This window comes from Carcharodon carcharias, chromosome 34 (assembly GCF_017639515.1).
Source record: "Carcharodon carcharias isolate sCarCar2 chromosome 34, sCarCar2.pri, whole genome shotgun sequence".
Taxonomy (NCBI): Eukaryota; Metazoa; Chordata; class Chondrichthyes; order Lamniformes; family Lamnidae; genus Carcharodon; species Carcharodon carcharias.
In genome coordinates this window covers 19,396,531-19,416,995 of record NC_054500.1, presented here as the reverse complement: position 1 = coordinate 19,416,995, position 20,465 = coordinate 19,396,531, and the positions used below count along the sequence as shown (strand labels likewise).

Here is a 20,465-nt window from a genome sequence, read left to right as displayed (position 1 = left end):
GAGAAGGCACCACCTTCTCAAGGAGGGCAATTAGGGACGGGCAACACACACCCACATCCCATGAACGAATAAACAACAAAAAAAAATCCCTTCATAGTTTGGCCTTGAATATTCTTCTTTTCAAACCTGCCAAGCTTGGGGGGGTGGGGGGGTCACTGGTCCCTAATGTGTGATCAGATTTAATCTGGTCTGTGAGTAAGGTCGCCTCTCATTCTTTATGACTTATTCCCCACTTTATCCTCTCCGCCCTCAGGTTTTGCTACTGGTGTGCTCCTGGAGCTGTGCAGTGGAAACTGGAACCTCAGGGAGAGACAGAGAGAGAGAGAGAGGGAGGGAGGGAGGGGGTGGGTGTGGGGGTTGGTCTGACCCATTCCGCTGCTCAGTTGTGGGCGACCTGGCCTTGCACCGCGCACCCTACTTGGGCAGCCTGACTATTAGGAGCCAGGCTGAGTGAGAGCTGCTGCATTATATAAGGAGCTCCCAGAGCTGCCAGTTCCCTGGGTCATTCCAAGGGAAGGTGTGAGAATCGTGCGGGGACAGAGCCAATCACCTCAGCAAACTCTGCTCATACCAGGGTAAGTAACGGCGCGAGGTTCGGCTCCGACCATTGCAATTCCCGAATGCAAAATTAGCCAACGTGCGTTTTATCTCTTTATTTCCTCCCCCCTTAAAGGCAGGAAACAACATTGTCTCTTGAGTTTTAAAATGAACTTGCAACACAGGGAAAGCTGACGCTCAGGAGTTTACCCGCTTAAAGTTAGGAATTTTGGCCAGTTCAATATTGCAGCAGGAAACTAATAACTTTCAAACCACTTATCCTGCTATAATTTGAACGAGAATTAAGTTGCATTGATTAATGCAAAATTCCGAATGCAAGTTTTAAGAGAGAAACATTCTAGTTTTAAATAAACTGTATTTAAAGTCTCTCTATATAACATATATATATTGCAAAATATAAATCCCTATCCCGCGATCAGATTAATTCTCAAGTTTAGTTTATCTTTGATTTACTCTATTTGATAATATATTTCTATATATAGCAAAATATATATTGCAAACAATTCCCAATTTTAATTCATATTTGATTTACTCTATTTGATAATATATTTCTATATATATACAGCAAAATATATATTGCAAACAATTTCCACTCCGTGATCAGAATAATTCTCCATTTTAATTTATCTTTGATTTACTCTATTTGATAATATATTTCTATATATAGCAAAATATATATTGCAAACAATTCCCATTCTGCGATTAGATTAATTCCCAATTTTAATTCATATTTAATTTACTCTATTTGATAATATATTTCAATATATATACAGCAAAATTTATAATGCAAACAATTTCCACTCCGTGATCAGAATAATTCTCCATTTTAATTTATCTTTGATTTAAATTCTTTGTGTTTGCATTTTCACCGCTGCTTATTTTAAACGCGGTTCGTTCCGACCAGGGTTCCAAATCCGCAGGCAGGTATTTTCACACTGGAGTTCTCGCTCCGACGTTCAGCGCCCATCCGCCGGAGTTTGCGGCGCTTGAGTCTCTCGGAGCAACTTTTCTCTCTCCTCCCCACCGATTTGAGATGCTCCAACTCGCCAGGCGATTAGGGAGCAGCCCACTCGCTCTCAGAGTCATAGGAAACGGTAGGACCCCCAAATCTTACAGAGGGACATTGCAGCCCGAGATGTAACCAGCAAAGTTGCGCTCGTTGTTTTCCGAGATGCGTCGATTTTTCCTGGTCTTCCTCGAGGCAGGTTCCAGCTAACTGACTACAGGGAATGACGCTTTTAGTTTGGTTAGCGCTGTGAAGATTTGCAAAGCTTATTTTACACTTGTAGCTGTCTGAGTTCCAGATTGGATCCACCTGAGTGGAAAGTGGGTTGAACCGATTGTCCAACGTGGGGGGGACTTAAACTGCTCTGAGATCAGTGATGCATTAAAGGCGAAATATTGTTGGGAGTGAGTGAGGCGTTTGGTGACCGGGGCACAGTGTAGGACAGCGACTGTGAACCTTCACAAAACACTGGTTCACTTCCAACTGGAGGGTTGTCTAGTTCGGGCACCCCACTTTAGGGAGGATGTAAAGGCTTTAGAGAGAGTGCGGAGGAGGGTCTCGGGGCCGAGGAGAGTCTCGGGGTCAAGGAGGGTCTTGGAGTCGAGGAGGGTCTTGGGATTGAGGAGGGTCTCGGGGTTGAGGAGAGTCTCGGGGTCAAGGAGGGTCTCAGGGTCAAGGAGGGTCTTGGGATTGAGGAGGGTCTTGGGATTGAGGAGGGTCTCTGGATTGAGGAGGGTCTCGGGGTCGAGGAGGGCCTCGGGGTTGAGGAGGGCCTCGGGGTTGAGGAGGGTCTCGGGGTCGAGGAGGGTCTTGGGGTCGAGGAGGGTCTTGGGGTCGAGGAGGGTCTCAGGGGTTGAAGAACTTCAAGTGCGGCAGACAGATTGGAGAAGTTGGGGCTGTTCTCCCTGGAGGAGAGAAGGTTGAGGGGAGATTTGATAGAGGTGTCCAAAATCACGAGGGCTCTGGACAGAGTCGATTGGGAGAAACTGTTCCCATTGGTGGAAGGATCGAGAACCAGCGGGCACAGGTTGAGGGTAACTGGCAAAAGGAGCAATGGAGTTGTGAGGAAAATACTACTTCACGCAGCGAGCGGTTCCGATCTGGAATGCGCTGCCTGAGAGTGTGGTGGGGGCAGGTTCAATTGAGGCTTTCAAGAGGGAATCGGATAATTATCTGCAGAGAGATAAATTGCAGGGCAAGGGCGGATGAGTGGGACCAGCTGAGTTACTCTAACAGAGAGCCAGATGGGCTGAATGGCCTCCTGCACCTGTAAATGTTCTCTGATTTTAGTTAGGCTTTAGCCCCCTGGCTTTTCTGCGAGTGTAAGGTGATTGCAGAGCAGCTATCTCGGACCTTGACGAATGACAGAACCGACACTTCATCTCCTTAACCCCTGGAATTTAAGAAAGAAACCAGACGGGCCAACATCATCGCAGCAGGCTTTTCAGGTTGTTGCTCGTGGGATCTTGCTGTGCGCACGTTGGCCGCTGCATCTCCCACGTTACAACAGCAACGACCCATGAAAATCGCTCTGTTGAAGTGGTGAAAATGCCCCACGAATGTAAACCCATTATAGCCGTGTAGCAGCGATGTGCTCCCTCTGATGGGCACAAGTGCAATTACAACGTGTGCCTTGTTCAGCGCCAGGTTTTCGTTAGCTCAGTGGGAACTGCTGCTGTCTGATTCCGAGATGGCCAGGTCCAAACCTGGAAGGGATGGGGGGGGTGGTGGGGGTGGTGGTGGGTGTGGGGGTGGGGTGGGGTGGGGGGGTGGTGCTGGATTCCAGAACTCCGGCTTGGAATTCTGTGTTGGCATCCGGAGGGGTACTCAAGCCTGGTGGAGCTTTGGAGAGCCCATCATGACCCTCCTATTGCTGAGGGCTCACACCCTGAATCAGCGGGAAGAGAGTTGGATACAGTCAACGAGAGGAATGCCCATGTCATGTTTTGTTGCAGAACTCTGCTGCCCATATCTTGAGCCCTGTTCCTCTCTCACCCCCCCCGTACTCACTGACCTACAAACTCCTGGTCAAGCAACATCTTGATTTTAAAATTCTCATCCTCATTTTCAACTCCCTCCACGGCCTTGCTCCCTCCCCATCCCTGTAATCCCCTCCAGCCTCACAACCCTCCGAGATATCTCTGCACTCCTCTAACTCTGGCCTCTTGCGCGTCCCCGATTTTAATCGCTCCACCATTGGCGGCCGTGCCTTTAAATGACTGGGCCCTAAGCAGTGGCTCACCACTACTTTCTCAAGGGCGATTAGGGACGGGCGATAGATGCTGGCCCAGCCAGCGATGTCCGCATCCCGTAAATTAATTTTAAAAAATGCTCTAGAATCCCCTCCCTACACCTCTCGGCCTCTCTACCTCACTTTCTTCCTTAAACCCTACCTCTCTGACCTAATATCTCCTCCTGTGGCTCGGTGGATGTCATACTTTGTTTTATAATGCTCCTGTGAAGCACTTTGGATGCTATATAATGTTAAAGGTGCTATATAAACATAAGCTGTGGTTGTTAATCGACCCGTGACTCCTTCCAGTGTTCCGCAGAGGCAGGGGATGGTGATAGAGGAAGAATAGACCTGGGTAGCTGTGGAGAAGATCATTTGGAGGGACAGCAAACTTCAAAAATACAAGCAAGAGATTAGCGAGTTAAATGACAATCTTCATTATTCACTCAGTTCACGCACTGAGAATTCGCCTCAATAGCAGTTTCTAAAGGAAACTATTTTTCCATGCTCTCAAAATACTCACGGCTGATTTGATGACTGAATTGGGTTAATCATATTTATTAATGGACGGTGCTATTGCTTAGATTAAAGCTGCAGTTCACAGTCATAGTGTTGTGAACCTTAAATGTAATTGTGAACTGAAATATTTTAGCTTGACAGGGGTAGGTGCCAATGTGGGCTCAGTGGGTGGCACTCTTATCTGTGAGTCAGAGGGTTGTGGGTTCAAGTCCCACTCCAGGACTTTAGCACAAATTCAAAGTTGGCACCCAACGCAGTAGTGAGAGAGTGCTGCACTGCCAAAGGTGAGATGTTAAACACAGATGCCATCTGCTCTCTTGGATGGATTTAGAATGGTGTTCTTGAAGAAGAGCAGAGGAGTTCTCCCCGGCATCTGAGCCATGAATTATCTGTCAGTCAACATCACAAGAGCAGATTATCTGCTTGTTAACACACTCTGGTTGGTGGGAGCTTGCTGTGCACAAATTTGCCCCTCACGTTTCCAGTACTGCAGCCGTGAGTGCACTTCCAAAACGTGCTCGTCCAAAGAGCTAGCGAGGGAGCCTTTTCTTACTGGGCAAGTAGTTGTGACCTGGAAGGTGCTCTCTGAAAGGGCGGGAGAGGTAGCTTCAGTAGGGACTTTCAAAATGGAATTGGATAAATGCAATACTTGGTTGGAAAAAAAGGGTTTAGAGGGTTGTGGGGAAGGAGATGGTGTTTTGCGATTCAGTGAATCGCTCCTGCTTCACTTTTCCATTCTGCTCTCTGCCCAACCCAGGTAATAGATTCAAGTCGATCTCCAGGCATTTGATGAGGGGATCAGGGGCTCTAATCTCAATTAAAACAGTAAGATGTTTAGTGAGAACTTATTTCTCAATTAACAGTGAAGAGAGAACCTATTATTTGCAGCATCAAATGAGCAGGGACCTGAGGGATCTCCTGTACCAGTTTGGATCGCTTGAGAGAGGAACTTGCCAAATTTTGTTTAGAGGCAAGCGCTTTTGTCCTCTTTTTCACCCTCCCAGGATGTTTCGACGGGGAGGGTCTAGATTCTGTGAGACAGGCTGGAGACACCAGAGGGTCTTTACCCATTCGTCATTAGGAACAAAGGAGGCCATTCAGCCCTTCCAGCCTGTTCCAACATTCAGGGCAATCATGACCGATTTGTATCCTAACTCCACTTACCCACCTTGGCTTCCTATCCTTTAGTACAAAGCAAAAAAAAAATCCATCAATCTCAGATTAAGGTAGCATCTATTACCGTATTTGCTGGAGCAACGATGCACTTTTTGTCTGGAGGAAGGTTGCCTATAATTGCTGTGCGTGTTATAGTCCGAAGGTTATGCTCAATACATTTTGAAATCCTGGTGCATCTACCGTCTGGAAAGTACACTTTTTGAGGGACACAACACAACAATCCTTTGCCTGAATAAGTGTCCCCTAACGTTGCTCCTGGAGAGTCTGGCTCTCATTTAAAGGTTATGTTCCCTTGTCCTACACTCCCGGAACAGTGGAAAACATTTCTGTCCAAGTACACCAGCAATTCTTTTCAAAACTCTGAAGAATTTCAATCAACTTACCCCCTTAACCACCTATATTTCATGGAAAACAAGTCTAGCTTCCATAATCTCTATTCAGGTTTGAACCCTTGGATGTGAATCTACCTTTCCTCCATGACCAGTATCCCCTTTCTAAGGTGAATTAGCAAAAGTTAATGAATCACGGGAAGTTGGTATACAGATGTAGCAAGTGATCAGAAAGGCAAATGGAATGTTGGCATTTATTGCAAGGGGTCATTAGTTAGACCTCAGCTGGAGTATGATGTACAGTCCTGGGCACCATATTATAGGAAGGATGTGAACATATTGGAGAGAATGCAGAAGAGGTTTACAAGAATGGTTCCAGGGATGAGAAACTTCAGTTACGAAGATAGATTGGCGAGGTTGGGACTGTTCTCCTTGGAGACGAAAAGGCTGAGAGGTGATTTGATAGAGGCGTTCAAAATCATGAGGGGGCTGGACAGAGTAGATAGGGAAAGGCTGTTCCTGCTCATGAATGGATCGAGAACGAGAGGGCACAGATTTAAAGTGATTTGCAAAAGAAGCAAATGTGATGTGAGAAAAAAACATTTTCACACAACGAGTGGTTGGGATATGGAATGCGCTGCCTGCAAGTGTTGTGGAGGCAGATTCAATCAAGTCATTCCAGAGAACATCAGATGATTGTTTGAATAGAAGCAATGTGCAAGAGTACAGGGAAAAGGCAGGAGAATAGCACTAAGTCATGATACTCATTGAGAGAGCTGGTGCAGACATGATGGCCCAATTGGCCTCTTTCACTGCTATAACGATTCTGTGAATTGAGTCTAAAAGTGGGGCAGTGTTGCTAAAGTTGTATAGTGCCTTAGTTAGACCACATCTGGCATACTGAATATGGTTTTGGTCTCCTTACTTAAAGAGAGATATAATTGCATTAGAAGCAGTTCAGAGAAGGTTCACTCGACTCATTCCTGGGATGACGGTGTCTGTCTTATGAGGACAGGTTGGGCCTGTATCCATTGGGGTTTAGAAGAATGAGAGGTGATCTTATTGAAACATATAAGATTCTGAGGGGACTCAACAGGGCGGATGCTGAAAGGATGTTTCCCCTCGAGGGGGAATCTAGAACTTGGGGACACAGTTTAGAAATTAGGGATCTCACATTTAAGGCGAAGATGAGGAGGAACTTTTTCTCTCAGAGGGTCATCACTCTGTGGAATTCTCTTCCCCAGAGAGCAGTGGAGGCTGGGTCACTGAACATATTCAGGGTTGAGTTAGTCTTATTGACCACCAAGAGGCAGGCAAGAAAGTGAAGCCATGATCTTATTGAATGTCGGAGCAGGTTCTGGTCGCCACATTACCAGAGGGATATGGAGGCACTGGAGAGGGTGCAGAGGAGGTTTACCAGGATGCTGCCTGGTCTGGAGGTTATTAGCTATGAGGAGAGGTTGGAGAAATTCAGATTGTTCTCGCTAGAGTGACGGAGATTGAGGGGCGACACTGATAGAAGTTTACAAAAAGTAGATAGTCAGAAGCTTTTTCCCAGGGTGGAAGAGTCAATTACTAGGGGACATAGATTTAAGGTGAGAGGAGAAAACTACAGAGGAGATGTGCGGGGCAAGTTTTTTACGCAGAGGGTAGTGAGTGTCTGGAATTCGCTGCCAGAGGAGGTGGTGGAAGCAGGTACGATAGTGGTGTTTAAGAGACAGCTTGACAAATACATGAATAGGATGGGAATAGAGGGATACGGACCCCAGAAGTGGAAAATGTTTTAGTTGACGGGCAATATGATCGGCGCAGGCTTGGAGGGCCGAAGGGCCTGTTACTGTGCTGTACTTTTCTTTGTTCTTTGTTCAAGGGGCCAAGTAGCCTATTCCTAATTCTTGTGCGGTACCCAGAACTGTAGACGGTGTGTTTATTGGTTGTGTGATTTGGTGAATTGATTGCACAATTCTCGTCGTTTTACTGTCTTTCAGGACTTAGTAAATTTGCAGTCATGCCTTTCGGTAATACTCACAACAAATGGAAACTGCATTACTCAGCGGAGCAGGAGTTTCCTGACCTCAAGCATCATAACAACCACATGGCCAAGGTTTTGACACTTGATATCTACAAGCATCTCCGAGACAAGGAAACCCCCAGTGGTTTCACCCTTGACGATGCGATCCAGACAGGCGTGGACAACCCAGGTGAGGGGAAGGGTAAAGGAGGCTCGGTGAATTCCTGCAGTGTATCTTGTAGATGGCACACACACGCTGCTGCCACTGTGCGTTGGTGGTGGAGAGAGTGAATGTTTGTGGATGGGGTGCCAATCAAGCGGGGCTGTTTTGTCCTGGGAGGTATCGAGCTTCTTGAGTGTTGTGGGAGCTGCACTCATCCAGGCAAGTGCGGAGTATTACATCACACTCCTGACTTGTAGATGGTGGACAGGCTTTGGGGAGTCAGGAGGTGAGTTACTCTCCACAGAATTTCTAGCCTCTGAACTATTCTTGCAGCCCAACTACTTATATGTCTGATTCAGTTCAGTTGCTGGTCAATGGTGACCTCACAGATGTTGATGGGGTGATAGTGGGGAAGGATTCCATGATGGCAATGTTGTTGAATGTCAAGGGGGGATGGTTAGGTTCTCTGCTTTTGGAGATGGTCGTTGCCTGGCACTAGCGTGGCACGAATGTTACTTATGGCTATGTGTTAACCGGGATGAGGGGAATGTCCTCAGAGGAGAGATTGAGTAGACTCGGCTTATGTTCTTTAGAGTTTAGAAGATTGAGAGGTGATCTCATTGAAACATATCAATTTCTTAAGGGACTTGACAGGGTAGATGCTGAGAGGGTAGATTCCTGGCTGGGGAATCTAGGATACAAGTCGGGGGCAGAGTCTGAGAATAAGGGGGCGGCCATTTTGGACTGAGACGAGGAGAAATTTCTTCACTTGGAGGATTGAGAATCTTTGGAATTCTCTACCCCAGAGAGTTGTGGTTGCACAATCCTTGAGTGTATTCAAAACCGAGGTCGATAGATTTTTGGATACTGAGGGAATTAGGGGTTTACGAGGATGGTGTGGGGCTTTGGAGTTGAGGCAGATCAGCCATTGAATGGTGCAGCAGGCTCGAGGGGCCGAATGGCCTTCTCCTGCTCCTATTTCCCATGTTCTTATATCACAAGGTATGGTTCTGAGCTCTGCATATTCTGTTGTATCCACCTGACCACCACCCTGTGCCATTGATATGCTTATAATAATGGGGTTTTGTTGGTGCCTCTCAGGTCATCCCTTTATCATGACGGTGGGCTGTGTTGCTGGTGATGAGGAGTCATACGAGGTTTTCAAGGAGCTGTTTGATCCCGTCATTCATGATCGTCATGGTGGCTACAAACCAACGGATAAACACAAGACTGACCTGAACCATGAGAATCTGAAGGTTTGTGATTGGCTGTAGGCAGACTAACTCTGTCTCTTCCTTTATCATTGGGAGGGGAAAGGGCCATGAATCTGTCGACCAGGACCAGGCAAGGCTGAACAGTACATGAACTAAATCTGATATTGGTGGCTAATTGCCACCAGGCCTTGGCTTTGAGAGTCTGAAGACTTAGATATATCGAATTTTTCAGCACAACAAGAGGCCATTCTGCCCAACAGGCCTACGTTGGCGTTTATGCTCCATGTGACCTCTACCATCCAGAAGGACAAGGGCAGCAGATGCACGGGGAACACCGCCACCAGCGAGTTCCCCTCCAAGTCACACACCACCCTGACTTGGAAATATATCGGCCGTTCCTTCACTGTCGCCAGGTCAAAATCCTGGAGCTCCCTTCCTAACAGCGCCGTGGGTGTACCTACACCACATGGGCTGCAGCGGTTCAAGAAGGCAGCTCGCCACCACCTTCTCAAGGGCAATTAGGGATGGGCAACAAATACTGGCCCAGCGAGCGACACCCATAACCCGTGAAAGAATTTTTAAGAATGAGCCAGCTCCCACTTTAGATTATCTCAGGGTTAGCAGCAAAACCGAATGGCCTCCTGTCGTCCTATATTGTAGAGTGATTGGATGTTACAGTACAGTGGGAGGCCATTTGGCCCATCTTGTCTGTGCCAGCCAATTAGTCCGAGAATCGCCTCTAGGTTTGCTATAAAGGCCATGATGGCCTCCGAAATCTTTTAGTGCCCATTGTTGGCCACAGTATCTGAGCTCGAGCCTAACCAGTGTTTCATAAAAGTTTAGGGCGGTGATCGTGGCACAGTGCTAATGTTGCTGGGCTAGTAATCCAGTAACTCAGGCCAATCCCCTGGGGAAACGTGGGTTCAAATCCCACCACGGCAGCTGGTAGAATTTGAATTCAGTTAATTAATCTGGCATGTAAAGCTAGCCTTAGTAATGATGACAACTACCATCGATTGTTGTAAAACAAACCCATCGGGTTCACTAATGCCCCTTTAGTGGGGGGGGGGAAATCTGCTGTCCATACTCAGTCTGGCCTACACGTGACTCCAGACCCACAGCAACGTGGTTGAGTCTTTTAACTGCCCTCTGACATGGCCGAGCAAGCCACCCAGTTCAAGGGCAATTAGGGATGGGCAACAAATGCTGGCCCACCCACATCCAATGAAAGAGAATAAAAAACCTCCCTTGCGTTTGTGCTCTGTGCCTGTATTTATGAAGCCCAGGACCTCAGATACTCTTAACAGAATGATATTGTTTCCCCCTTGGCTGACCCAGTCTCCTTCGACATTGTGCAGGGTGGTGACGACCTTGACCCCAACTATGTGCTGAGCAGCCGCGTGCGGACTGGCCGCAGTGTCAAGGGGATCGCCCTGCCCCCACACTGCAGCCGTGGAGAGCGTCGCCTCATCGAGAAGCTTTGCATAGACGGTAGGTCGGTCGCTGCTGAGGGGGAGATGAACGCAGCTGGGGGCTCGGGAGGGGGCAGTTGGACCAGCGCTCACCCACTTCAGCTTCCTCCTTCGTCCAGAACAAAACCTTGTCCATTTTAGCTGGCACACAGGGACTGTCATCCTTCGAGTCAGTAGTTTCTCCCATGCTCGTGCCCTCCACCACTGAGAACAAACATACGAACATAAGAAATAGGAGCAGGAGTAGGCCATTCGGCCCCTCGAGCCTGCTCCACCATTCAATCAGATCATGGCTGTTCTGTTTGTGTTTTGAGTTCTGCATTCCTATCTTCCCCCAATAATCTTTGATTCCCTCGTCTAACAAGAATCTATCTACCTCTGTCTTAAAAATATTCAGTGACCCCGCCTCCACCACCTTCTGAGGCAGAGAATTCCAAAGTCACACAACCCTCTGAGAGAAAAAAATTCTCCTCATCTCTATCCTAAAAGGGTGAGCCCTAATTTTAAAACAGTGTCCCCCTAGTTCTGGACTCACCCACAAGAGGAAACATCCTTTCCACATCCACCTTGTCAAGGTCGTTCAGGATCTTGTATACTTCAATCAAATCACCCCTCACTCTTCTAAACTCCAGTGGAAACAAGCCCAGTTTGTACAATCCTTCCTCATAAGACAACCCACTCATTCCAGGTATCAATCTAGTAAACCTCTTCTGAACCACCTTCAACACATTTACATCCTTCCTTAAATAAGGGAACCAAAACTGCACACAGTATTCAAGATGCGGTCTCACCAATGCCCTGTATAACTGAAGCATAACATCCTTACTTTTATGTTCAATCCCTTTTGTAATAAAGGATAACATTCCATTAGCCTTCTTGATTATGTGCTGTTCCTGCATACTAACTTCTTGTGACTCATGCACGAGAACATCCAGATCCCTCTGCGTCTCAGGATTCTGTAGCCGTTCTCCATTTAATTAATACTCCGCTTTTTTATTCTTCCTGCCAAAGTGAAAAACTTAATATTTTCCCACATTAAACTCCATCTGCCATATTTTTTGCCCACTCACTCAACCTATCTATATCCGCCTACAATCTCCTCATGTCCTCTTCCCAACACACTTTCCTACCTATCTTTGTGCCATCTGCAAATTTAGCTACCATGTCTTCACTTCTTTCATCCAAGTCATTGATGTAAATTGTAAAAAGCTGAGGCCCCAGCACAGACCCCTATAGGACTCCACTCGTCACATCCTGCCAATCAGAAAAAGACCCATTTATGCATACTCTCTGTTTTCTACCAGCCAGTCAATCGTCTATCCAGGCTAATACGTTAACCCTACACCTTGCACTTTTATTTTCTGTAACATCCTTTGATGTGGCACCTTATCAAATGCCTTCTGGAAATCCAGGTACAGCACATCTACAGGCTCCCCTTTATCCACAGTGCATGTTAATCCGTCAAAGAACTCCAATAAATTGGTTGAACATGATTTCCTTTCACGAAACCATGCTGAATGTTCCTGATTACCTTAAGTTTCTCCAAGTGCCCAGCTATAGCCTCCTTAATAATCAATTCTAACACCTTCCTCAAGACATACGCCAAGCTGACTGGCCTACAGTTTCCTGTTTTCTGCCTCTCTCCCTTCTTGAATGGAGGGGTTATATTTGCTACTTTCCAGCCTGATGGAACCTTTCCAGAATCTATGGAATTTTGGAAAATGAACACCAATGCATCTACTAGCAGGACAAGGGCAGTGTATATATGGTAACACCATTGTCCCTAAGACCCCTGCACGCCGTCCTGACTTGGAAGTATATCGCTGTTCCTTCACTGTCATGTGGCCAAAATCCTGGAACTCCCTCTTTAACAGCACTGTGAGTGTACCTACACCACATGGACTGCAGTGGTTTAAGGAGGCAGCTCACCACCACTTCTCAAGGGCAATTAGGGATGGGCATTATTGTGTAAGTTGCATTGATTGACCAGCAATGATAAATAAATGGAAACTTTGACTGCTTACCTTACCTTTGGTGCTGGTGTTGGTGCATTGTGAGAATCTCAAGCCACTTATTAAGCTTCTGAGTACAGAACTTGAATCTTACTAAACAGAGAGACATGTTGCCAAAGATTTTTGTCTTGTACTCATCAGGACAAACACAAGAATACCAAATTTCAAACGATCAGCTGATTCACGCTGCCACTATGCAGTGGCTACATGAGTGGTATTTTCCTCTAACAGGATACTGCCGTCAGTCCAGAAAGATGTTCTGCCTACCACACAATTGAACAACGTTGTGCATGAATTTCAGTGTCAGTGTGATGCCAGCTATGTAGGCTGAGCATCCCAACAATTGGCTGATCAGATCTAATGGCATGCTCTTTTGTTTGTTCATAATAGGCAGAGTACAGACCGTACTCAACCAGCCAGCGCTTGCAAAACCCAAAACAAAACGTCTACTATTAGATGTGATTCTGCGATTGGGCAGCACTTGCTGAACAATCCTGAGTGCGCAAATAGCTACACTCACAACCAATTAAATATAATCAGTCAAGTTCATAACATGGCTCACTTACACTTGTTAGAAGTGACACACATTCACAGGAAGGGATCCATTCTCTGCAAACGAAAGGAATAGGTTCAAGCCTTGCACCTTTTTTTTACCTGGGAGCTTGGGGCACCTATAGTTCCTGTTGCTTTCTCCATGGCAACACCTCAGCCAACCAGAGTCAACTTGCCAACCAATCAGCTTCCTCTTATCCTGCACTATAAATTGTTGTGATTGTTTGAAATTTGGTATTCTTGTGTTTGTCCTGATGAGTGCAAGACGAAAAGCTTCAGCAACATGTCTCCCTTCAGCCAGGCTAGGCTTCTGTTTGTGAAATATTGATCTGCTAGCCGCTTCTGCAGATATTTAAATGTCTGATTCTCTTTGGCAGCTCTCAACAGTCTGACTGGTGAACTTAAGGGCAAGTATTACCCCCTGTCCAGTATGTCTGATGCAGAGCAGCAACAGCTGATTGATGACCACTTCCTGTTTGATAAGCCAGTCTCCCCCCTGCTCCTTGCTTCTGGTATGGCTCGTGACTGGCCTGATGGTAGAGGAATTTGGTAAGTAAAAGCGGATATATTCCACTAGAAAACAGTACATTGAGCCTACAACACGGATGGAGGCCATTAGCCCAATGGGTCCATACCATTGTTTATACTCCACATGTGTCAAGATCCTGGAACTCCCTCCCTAACAGCACTGTGGGTGTACCTACCCCACATGGACTGCAGCGGCTCAAGAAGGCAGCTCACCACCACCTTCTCAAGGGGCAATTAGGGATGGGCAATAAATGCTGGGCCCAGCCAGTGAGGCCCACATCCCGTAAAATGAATTTTAAAAAAGTGTCTTCCCACTCTACTTCATCTAACTCTGCCTACATGTCCTCTGTTCCTTACTCCCTCATGTTTATCCAGCTTCCCCTCAAACGCATCCTTGCTTTCCACCTCAACCACTCCCTGTGAGAGCAAGTTCCACATTCTCCCCGCTCTCTGGGTAAAGAAGTTTCTCCCGAATTCCCCATTGGATTTATTGTGGACCATTACATTAATGGCCCCTGGTTCTGGGCTCCCCTGCAAGTGGAAACATCTTCCCTACCTCGCCCCGATCAAACCATTCATAAGCTGAAAGGCCGCTACAGGTAAAGTCACAAGCTTCTCTTTTCTAGAGAGAGGAGGCCCAGCCTGTTTGATCTTAACTGATAGTAATGCTTTTGGGATTCTTTGCATTAGGACAACCACAGAAAAGTTGTTCTGGATATGGTTCATGGTCTGGATTTTTAGCCCCCTCCCCCACCCCCCCCACCCCACCACCCCCCCCCCCCCCCCCAGCTACGTTTCCCCTCCCATTCCCCCCCGCCAACCAACACCCCCATACTGTGGGCACCCAATACAAGTCATCTTGGGTGAGAGCCATTATTGGCCGCTGTAGGTGCCTGCCATTGTAGGCGCTGTAGGCATTGTAGGTGCTGTAGGTGCCTGCCATTGTGTGGGCATTGAGCTCGTTGGGCCTGGAGAGGAACATTCACGCGGAGAGGGAGGAGGCGTAGAGACAAGAGTTTGAAAGGGGAGAAAGAGTGGACAAAGAGCAGAATAGAGGAAGACTGGAAATTGGGCTTCTCGTTGCTATGAGAAATATTGGAAGCCCCCCACCCCCCACCACCTCCACAGTTGCCAGGTAACCGGCCCATGTGTTGGCAGGCATGAAGTGCAAGGGAGTGAGGCTTATGCGGTAGACTAGCTCTTCCAGTACTTGAATGATTTTTGACTTTTGGCACTTTTTGTTTCTTCCTTTGGAAACAGGCACAACGACAGCAAGACCTTCTTGGTCTGGGTCAACGAGGAGGACCACCTCCGGGTAATCTCCATGCAGAAGGGCGGCAACATGAAGGAGGTTTTCAGGCGTTTCTGTGTGGGCCTGAAGACGGTGAGAAGCTTTTGCCGTTTTATTTCAGCGACTCGCTGGCTCCTGTTTCCGGCACTCCGGTCGACACTGGGAGCTGAACTTGACTGCCTTCGCACCACAGTCGAGAGGCTAACCAGCCGTCTCCGTCATCGAGTCATAACAGCAGAGGAGGCCATTCAGCCTGCTGAATACATGCTGGCTCTCTGTAGAGCAATCCACCCGGTCCCACTCCCCCCCCGCCACTGTATCCCCGTGGCTTTGGGGATTTATTTCCCCCAAGCGCTCATCCAACTTCCATTTGAAATCATTCATCGTCTCCACTTCCACCGTCCTCATGGGCAGCGAGTTCCAGGTCATTACCAATCGCTGAGTAAAAAGCTTCTTCCGCACATCCCCCCTCCACTGTATCTCTTGCCCAACCTGCGTTCCCCCAGTTCTTGTACCGTACCTTACCGAAATCAGTCACAACCATGCGCAGCTCTATCAAATCGCTGGCCAACGTGAGGAATGCCCTTTGTCCGGGGAGCAGCATCTTCGCGAAAAGAGCAAATGGTACAGGGTGAGGGATGGGGGCTTTCCGCATTGGTGATCCCCATCCTCTACTTTAAAAAAGAAATAAACCCCTCCGGGATTCAGGAGAATTGGTAGGGGTGGTGGGGGTTTGGAACTCGGGCCACAAGCAGCGGTTGAGGTGAATAGCGACGGTGCATCTAAGGGGAAGCTAGATAAGGACGTGTGGGAGAAGGGAATAAGGTTAGTGAGGCAGGAGGGGCCTCCATGCGGAACACAAACACCAGCACAGACCAGGTGGGCCGAATGGCCTGTTTCTGCGCTTGACAATTCTATGTATTTGCTGGGGCTTCACGATAAGACTTTTAACCCTCTCGCCCGATACAGATTGAAGATATTTTCGTCAAGGCCGGCCGTGGTTTTATGTGGAACGAACATCTTGGTTACGTCCTGACCTGCCCCTCTAACTTGGGCACTGGCCTGCGCGGTGGCGTCCATGTTAAGATCCCTCACCTGTGCAAGCACGAGAAATTTGGCGAGGTCCTCAAGAGGACAAGGCTGCAGAAGCGCGGCACAGGTAAAGCCTCGCGTGAGCGCCCTCACTTGACGCAAACGCCAGTTCCACCCCTGGGCCTGCGCCGGGTCAGGCTTAACTAGTGCAGCAGCCCGGACACTATAGTTGCCTCTTGGCACCCTTGCCTTCTTGACATCCTGTCATCCAGTGACGTTTATGGGTCACTTTGGCTCAATTGGTGCCTTTGGGCCCCAGAGGCCTGAGTTTTAGGCTTTGAGCACCACCTGGAGGACTGAGAGTCAACACAACCCAGAGAAAAGGTTGGTTTTCGGCTGGACATGAGAGGCAATGCTGCGTGAAGCAAAGAGTTGCCATCCTACAACCAAGGGCACCAACATTTGATTAATCGTCATTCATATTTTGGCTGCTCGAGGGGACCTTACTATGTGCAAAATGGCTTTGCGTGCTTTTCAACGTGGCTGTTGCTGCTTTGCCCCTCCAAAGTCGCGGAGTGCTTTTGGGCTCTGTGGGTAGGGTAAAGATGTTGTAATAAATGCAATGTGCCGCCTACTGTGGCCGATGTCAGGCAAAGGTAGGACAGATGTGCCGCGGTGGGTGCCAGTCAGTCACCAGCAGCAGCGGAGAATATGGTGGGTGGGAGTGAGGGAGAAGTAAAGGTCGATGGTCTGAAGACTTGTTAGAAGGGCTGGGTCATTTACAAAGCTTTCAAAGGCACCATCATACTCATGGTTTTAGTATTCTTAAGCCTTTGGTACCCTGTATTTCAGTTCCATGAACTCCAGTGCTGGAATGAGGGAGCACACCTCCTGATGCAACATTAAGTGAGGTCTTCTCAATGCTAATTGACGATGGTGTAGCAGACTGCAGAGTAGAAGAGCCTCCCAGTGTCCTGGGTGAAAGCCCCATCCTCTCAGCCTCCACTGACATCAGATCACAGAATCACAGAATTTTTATGGTGTAGAAGGAGGCCATTTGGCCCATCGTGTCTGCACTGGCTCTCTGAGCATTTTCACTTAGTGCCAATCTCCTGCCTTTTCCCCGTGACCCTGCACATTGATTCTATTTAAATAACCATCCAATGCCCTCTTGAATGCCTCAGTTGAACCTGCCTCCTCCACACTTCCAGGCAATGTATTCCAAACCCTAACTACTCGCTGGGTGAAAAAGTTTTTTCTCACCTCACATTTGCTTCTTTTGCAAAACATTTTAAAACTGTGCCCTCTGGTTCTCGATCCGTTTACGAGCGAGAACAATTCCTCCCTATCTACTCTGTCCAGACCCTTCCTGACTTTGAAAACTTCTATCAAGTCTCCTCTTACCCTTCTCCTCTCCAAGGAAAACAGTCTCAACCTTTCCAATCTTTCCTCATCACTGAAGTTTCTCATCCCTAGAACCATTCTAGTAAACCTCTTCTGCACTCTCTCCAATGTATTCACATCCTTCCTATAGTGTGGCACCCAGAACTGTACACAATACTCCAGCTGAGGTCTGACCAGTGTCCTATATAAGTTCATCATAACCTGCTTCTCTTATGCTCTATGCCCCTATTATTGAAGCCTAGAATACTGTATGCTTTAGAAACAGCTCTCTCTACCTGTCCTGTCACCTTTACTGGCATATGTACAAATACATCCAGGTCTCTCCGCTCCTGCATACCCTTTAGAATAGTATATTTTATACTGTCTCTCCATCTCCCTCATTTCTTTTCTAAAACAACGTAATGATAATGGAAGTTATGGCGAACCTTGAGCAAACACTGGTTCAGCCTCAGTTGGAGTATCCCAACCTACTCTGGGCACAGATGAAACAATTATTCATCTCACTGCTAGTTGTGGGATGTGATTAGCTGCCGCATTGGCCGAGATGAACAAAATGGCTGCCGCATTGTCTGACATGAACAACAATTGATTGCTCACCAAGGTAACTCATGACATGTGAAGCACTCTGGGATAATGGGAGAAGTGATAAAATACACAAGGCTCTCTGGCACTATTGGTCGCTTAAGTTGTTAAGCAGTACACTAATTGTTTTCCTTTGCAACGTCAGGTGGTGTTGACACCGAGGCCGTTGGCAGTGTCTATGACATCTCCAACGCTGATCGTCTGGGCTTCTCTGAGGTTGAACAGGTGCAGATGGTGGTTGATGGTGTGAAGCTGATGATTGAGATGGAGAAGCAACTGGAGAAAGGAAAGAGCATCGATGACCTGATGCCAGCCCAGAAGTAAACAAAAAGAAGTGGTGGTGGAGTTAGAAGGAACTCTGAGCTGCCTTGGAACATCACAGGTCATGAACTTTGAACTTTGGCAAGCACTTCTTACTCATATACTTCCTGGCCACAGGCTTGTGTCTCAAATAAGGATGTCATCGTGTGAGGAAATGGAAGTTGGCTTCAATCACGTGAAAGGGTTACTAGATACCTCTAGATACATTTGACGACACATCAATAAAGTATGGCCCCAGAAGTTTGGTCTCTTGTCTTGTTGTATCTCTGAGTTGGGCTATTGCAGAGATGGGCTATAGTAGTAATGGGCTATTGTAGAGATGGGCATATTAACTTCAGAAATAATCACAAATCTCCTCATGATCATTCTAGCTCACAATAATCATGAATTTTCAGTGGTTGCCCTTGTCCATCACCTTTTTGATTGGTTATTTGACTACGATGATTGGAATGATCTTATGGTTGACTGCAGGTGAGGAAGAGACACCTCAGTATAACTGGTGTCAGGTACCATCTCTATGTTGAATTTTGGGTCTCCTATACAGGGTTCTCCCTGTTTTTACTGTACACAAAACATCTTAGAATGGATACAGCTTAGAAGGAGGCCATTAGGCCCAGCAAGTCTTATGCTGGCCCTCTGTAAGATCAACTTAGTCAGTCCCACTGTCCCACCCCTTTTTGTCATCAGGAGCGCATCCATTTCCCTTTTAAAAGCCACGATTGAACCTGCCTCCACCACACTCTCAGGCAGTGCACAGATCTTAAACACTCGATGCGTATAAGTGTTTTTCCTCATGTCGCCTCTTGTTCTTTTGCCAATCACCTTAAAGCCAGTGGCCTCTGGTTCTCAACGTCAATGGGAACAGTTTCTCCCTCAGCCCAAACCCTTCACAATCTCCTCTCAGAGGAGATCAGCCCCAGCTTTTCCACGTAACTGAAGCCCCTCATTCTTAGAACCATTCTTGGAAATCTTTTCTGCACCCTCTCTAAGGCCTTGACCGCCTTCCTAAAGTGCGGTGCCCAGAACTGGACGGGATACTCCAACTGAGGCTGAACCAGTGCTTACTAAAGGTTAGTCACAACTTCCATGATCATTATGTTGCTTTAGCAAAGGAACAAGAGAAGGGAGGAAGTTTGGAACTGGAGCTTAGAAGAGTAAGAGGCGACTTGATTGAAACCTTTAAGATCCTGAGGGGTCTTGACAGGGTGGATGTGGAGAGGGTGTCTCCTCTTGTAGGAGAATCTAGAACTAGGGGGTCACTGTTTGAAAATAAGGAGTCACCCGTTTAAGGCAGAGATGAGGAGAATTTTTTTCTCTGAGGTTTGAGTGTCTTTGAAACTCTCTTCCTCAAAAGGTGGTGGAAGCAAAGCCTTTGAATGTTTTTAAGGCAGAGCTGGATAGATTCTTGATTAACAAGGGGTTGAAAGGTTATCGGGGGTAGGCAGGATTATGGAGTTGAGGTTACATTCAGATCAGCCATGTTCTTATTGAATGGTGGAGCAGGTTCGAGGGGCTGAGTGGCCTCCTGCCCCTAACTCGTACATTTGGGTGTTGCACTGGGTTACAGCGACAATTCCTCAGCTCAGAATTTAGGGTCAAATCTAACTTAGAGGCACGAGATCTAACCTGATACCTTCAGAATTGGTGGCTTCACCAGGAGGTTCTATTCAGATTGAAGGACAATGGGCTTGGAATCTAACCAATGCTCAGTGCTGCCTAGGGACATGTGATGTTGAGATAGGCCTTGTGCTAAGATCCACTAGAAGAGAATGGGACAGTCAATGCAAAAGGTGTCAACTTGTCTGTGAAGACCATGTCCCCATTAGCAACCAGAAGGGAGAAGTCAGCATCCAGCCTGACAAACTGATATCAAGTCTACAGCACAGAAATGGGCCATTCTGCCCATCAGGTCCTCTGCCAGTCTTTATGCTCCACATGAGCTCCCTCCCAACACCCTTCATCCAACCCCATCAACATAGCCTTTCCACCTCATGGACTTTTCTAGTTCCTCCTTCAACGCATTCGTGTTAATATCACCCTGGGGTTTCGGCTGCTAATGGGG

The 20,465-nt window shown here is 47.3% G+C and overlaps 1 protein-coding gene across 1 annotated transcript; it reads left to right on the top strand.

Moving 5' to 3' along the window:
* Nucleotides 1-472: 472 nt before the first annotated feature.
* LOC121272711 (creatine kinase M-type) lies at nucleotides 473-18,643 on the top strand. Its single transcript, XM_041179476.1, has 8 exons — nucleotides 473-575; nucleotides 7,810-8,022; nucleotides 9,097-9,251; nucleotides 10,568-10,700; nucleotides 13,623-13,794; nucleotides 15,034-15,157; nucleotides 16,034-16,223; nucleotides 18,228-18,643. The coding sequence occupies exons 2-8, from the start codon at nucleotides 7,830-7,832 to the stop codon at nucleotides 18,404-18,406; spliced, it is 1,146 nt and encodes a 381-aa protein (XP_041035410.1). The 5' UTR covers nucleotides 473-575; nucleotides 7,810-7,829; the 3' UTR covers nucleotides 18,407-18,643.
* The last annotated feature ends 1,822 nt before the right edge of the window (nucleotides 18,644-20,465 follow it).

Bases quoted from the DNA above. Each gene is read 5' to 3' on its own strand.
- LOC121272711 (XM_041179476.1), top strand. From the start codon at position 7,830: ATGCCTTTCGGTAATACTCACAACAAATGGAAACTGCATTACTCAGCG. The intron at 9,252-10,567 runs GTTTGTGATTGG...GACATTGTGCAG, and splicing joins TGAACCATGAGAATCTGAAG to GGTGGTGACGACCTTGACCC. The intron at 10,701-13,622 runs GTAGGTCGGTCG...TCTCTTTGGCAG, and splicing joins CGAGAAGCTTTGCATAGACG to CTCTCAACAGTCTGACTGGT.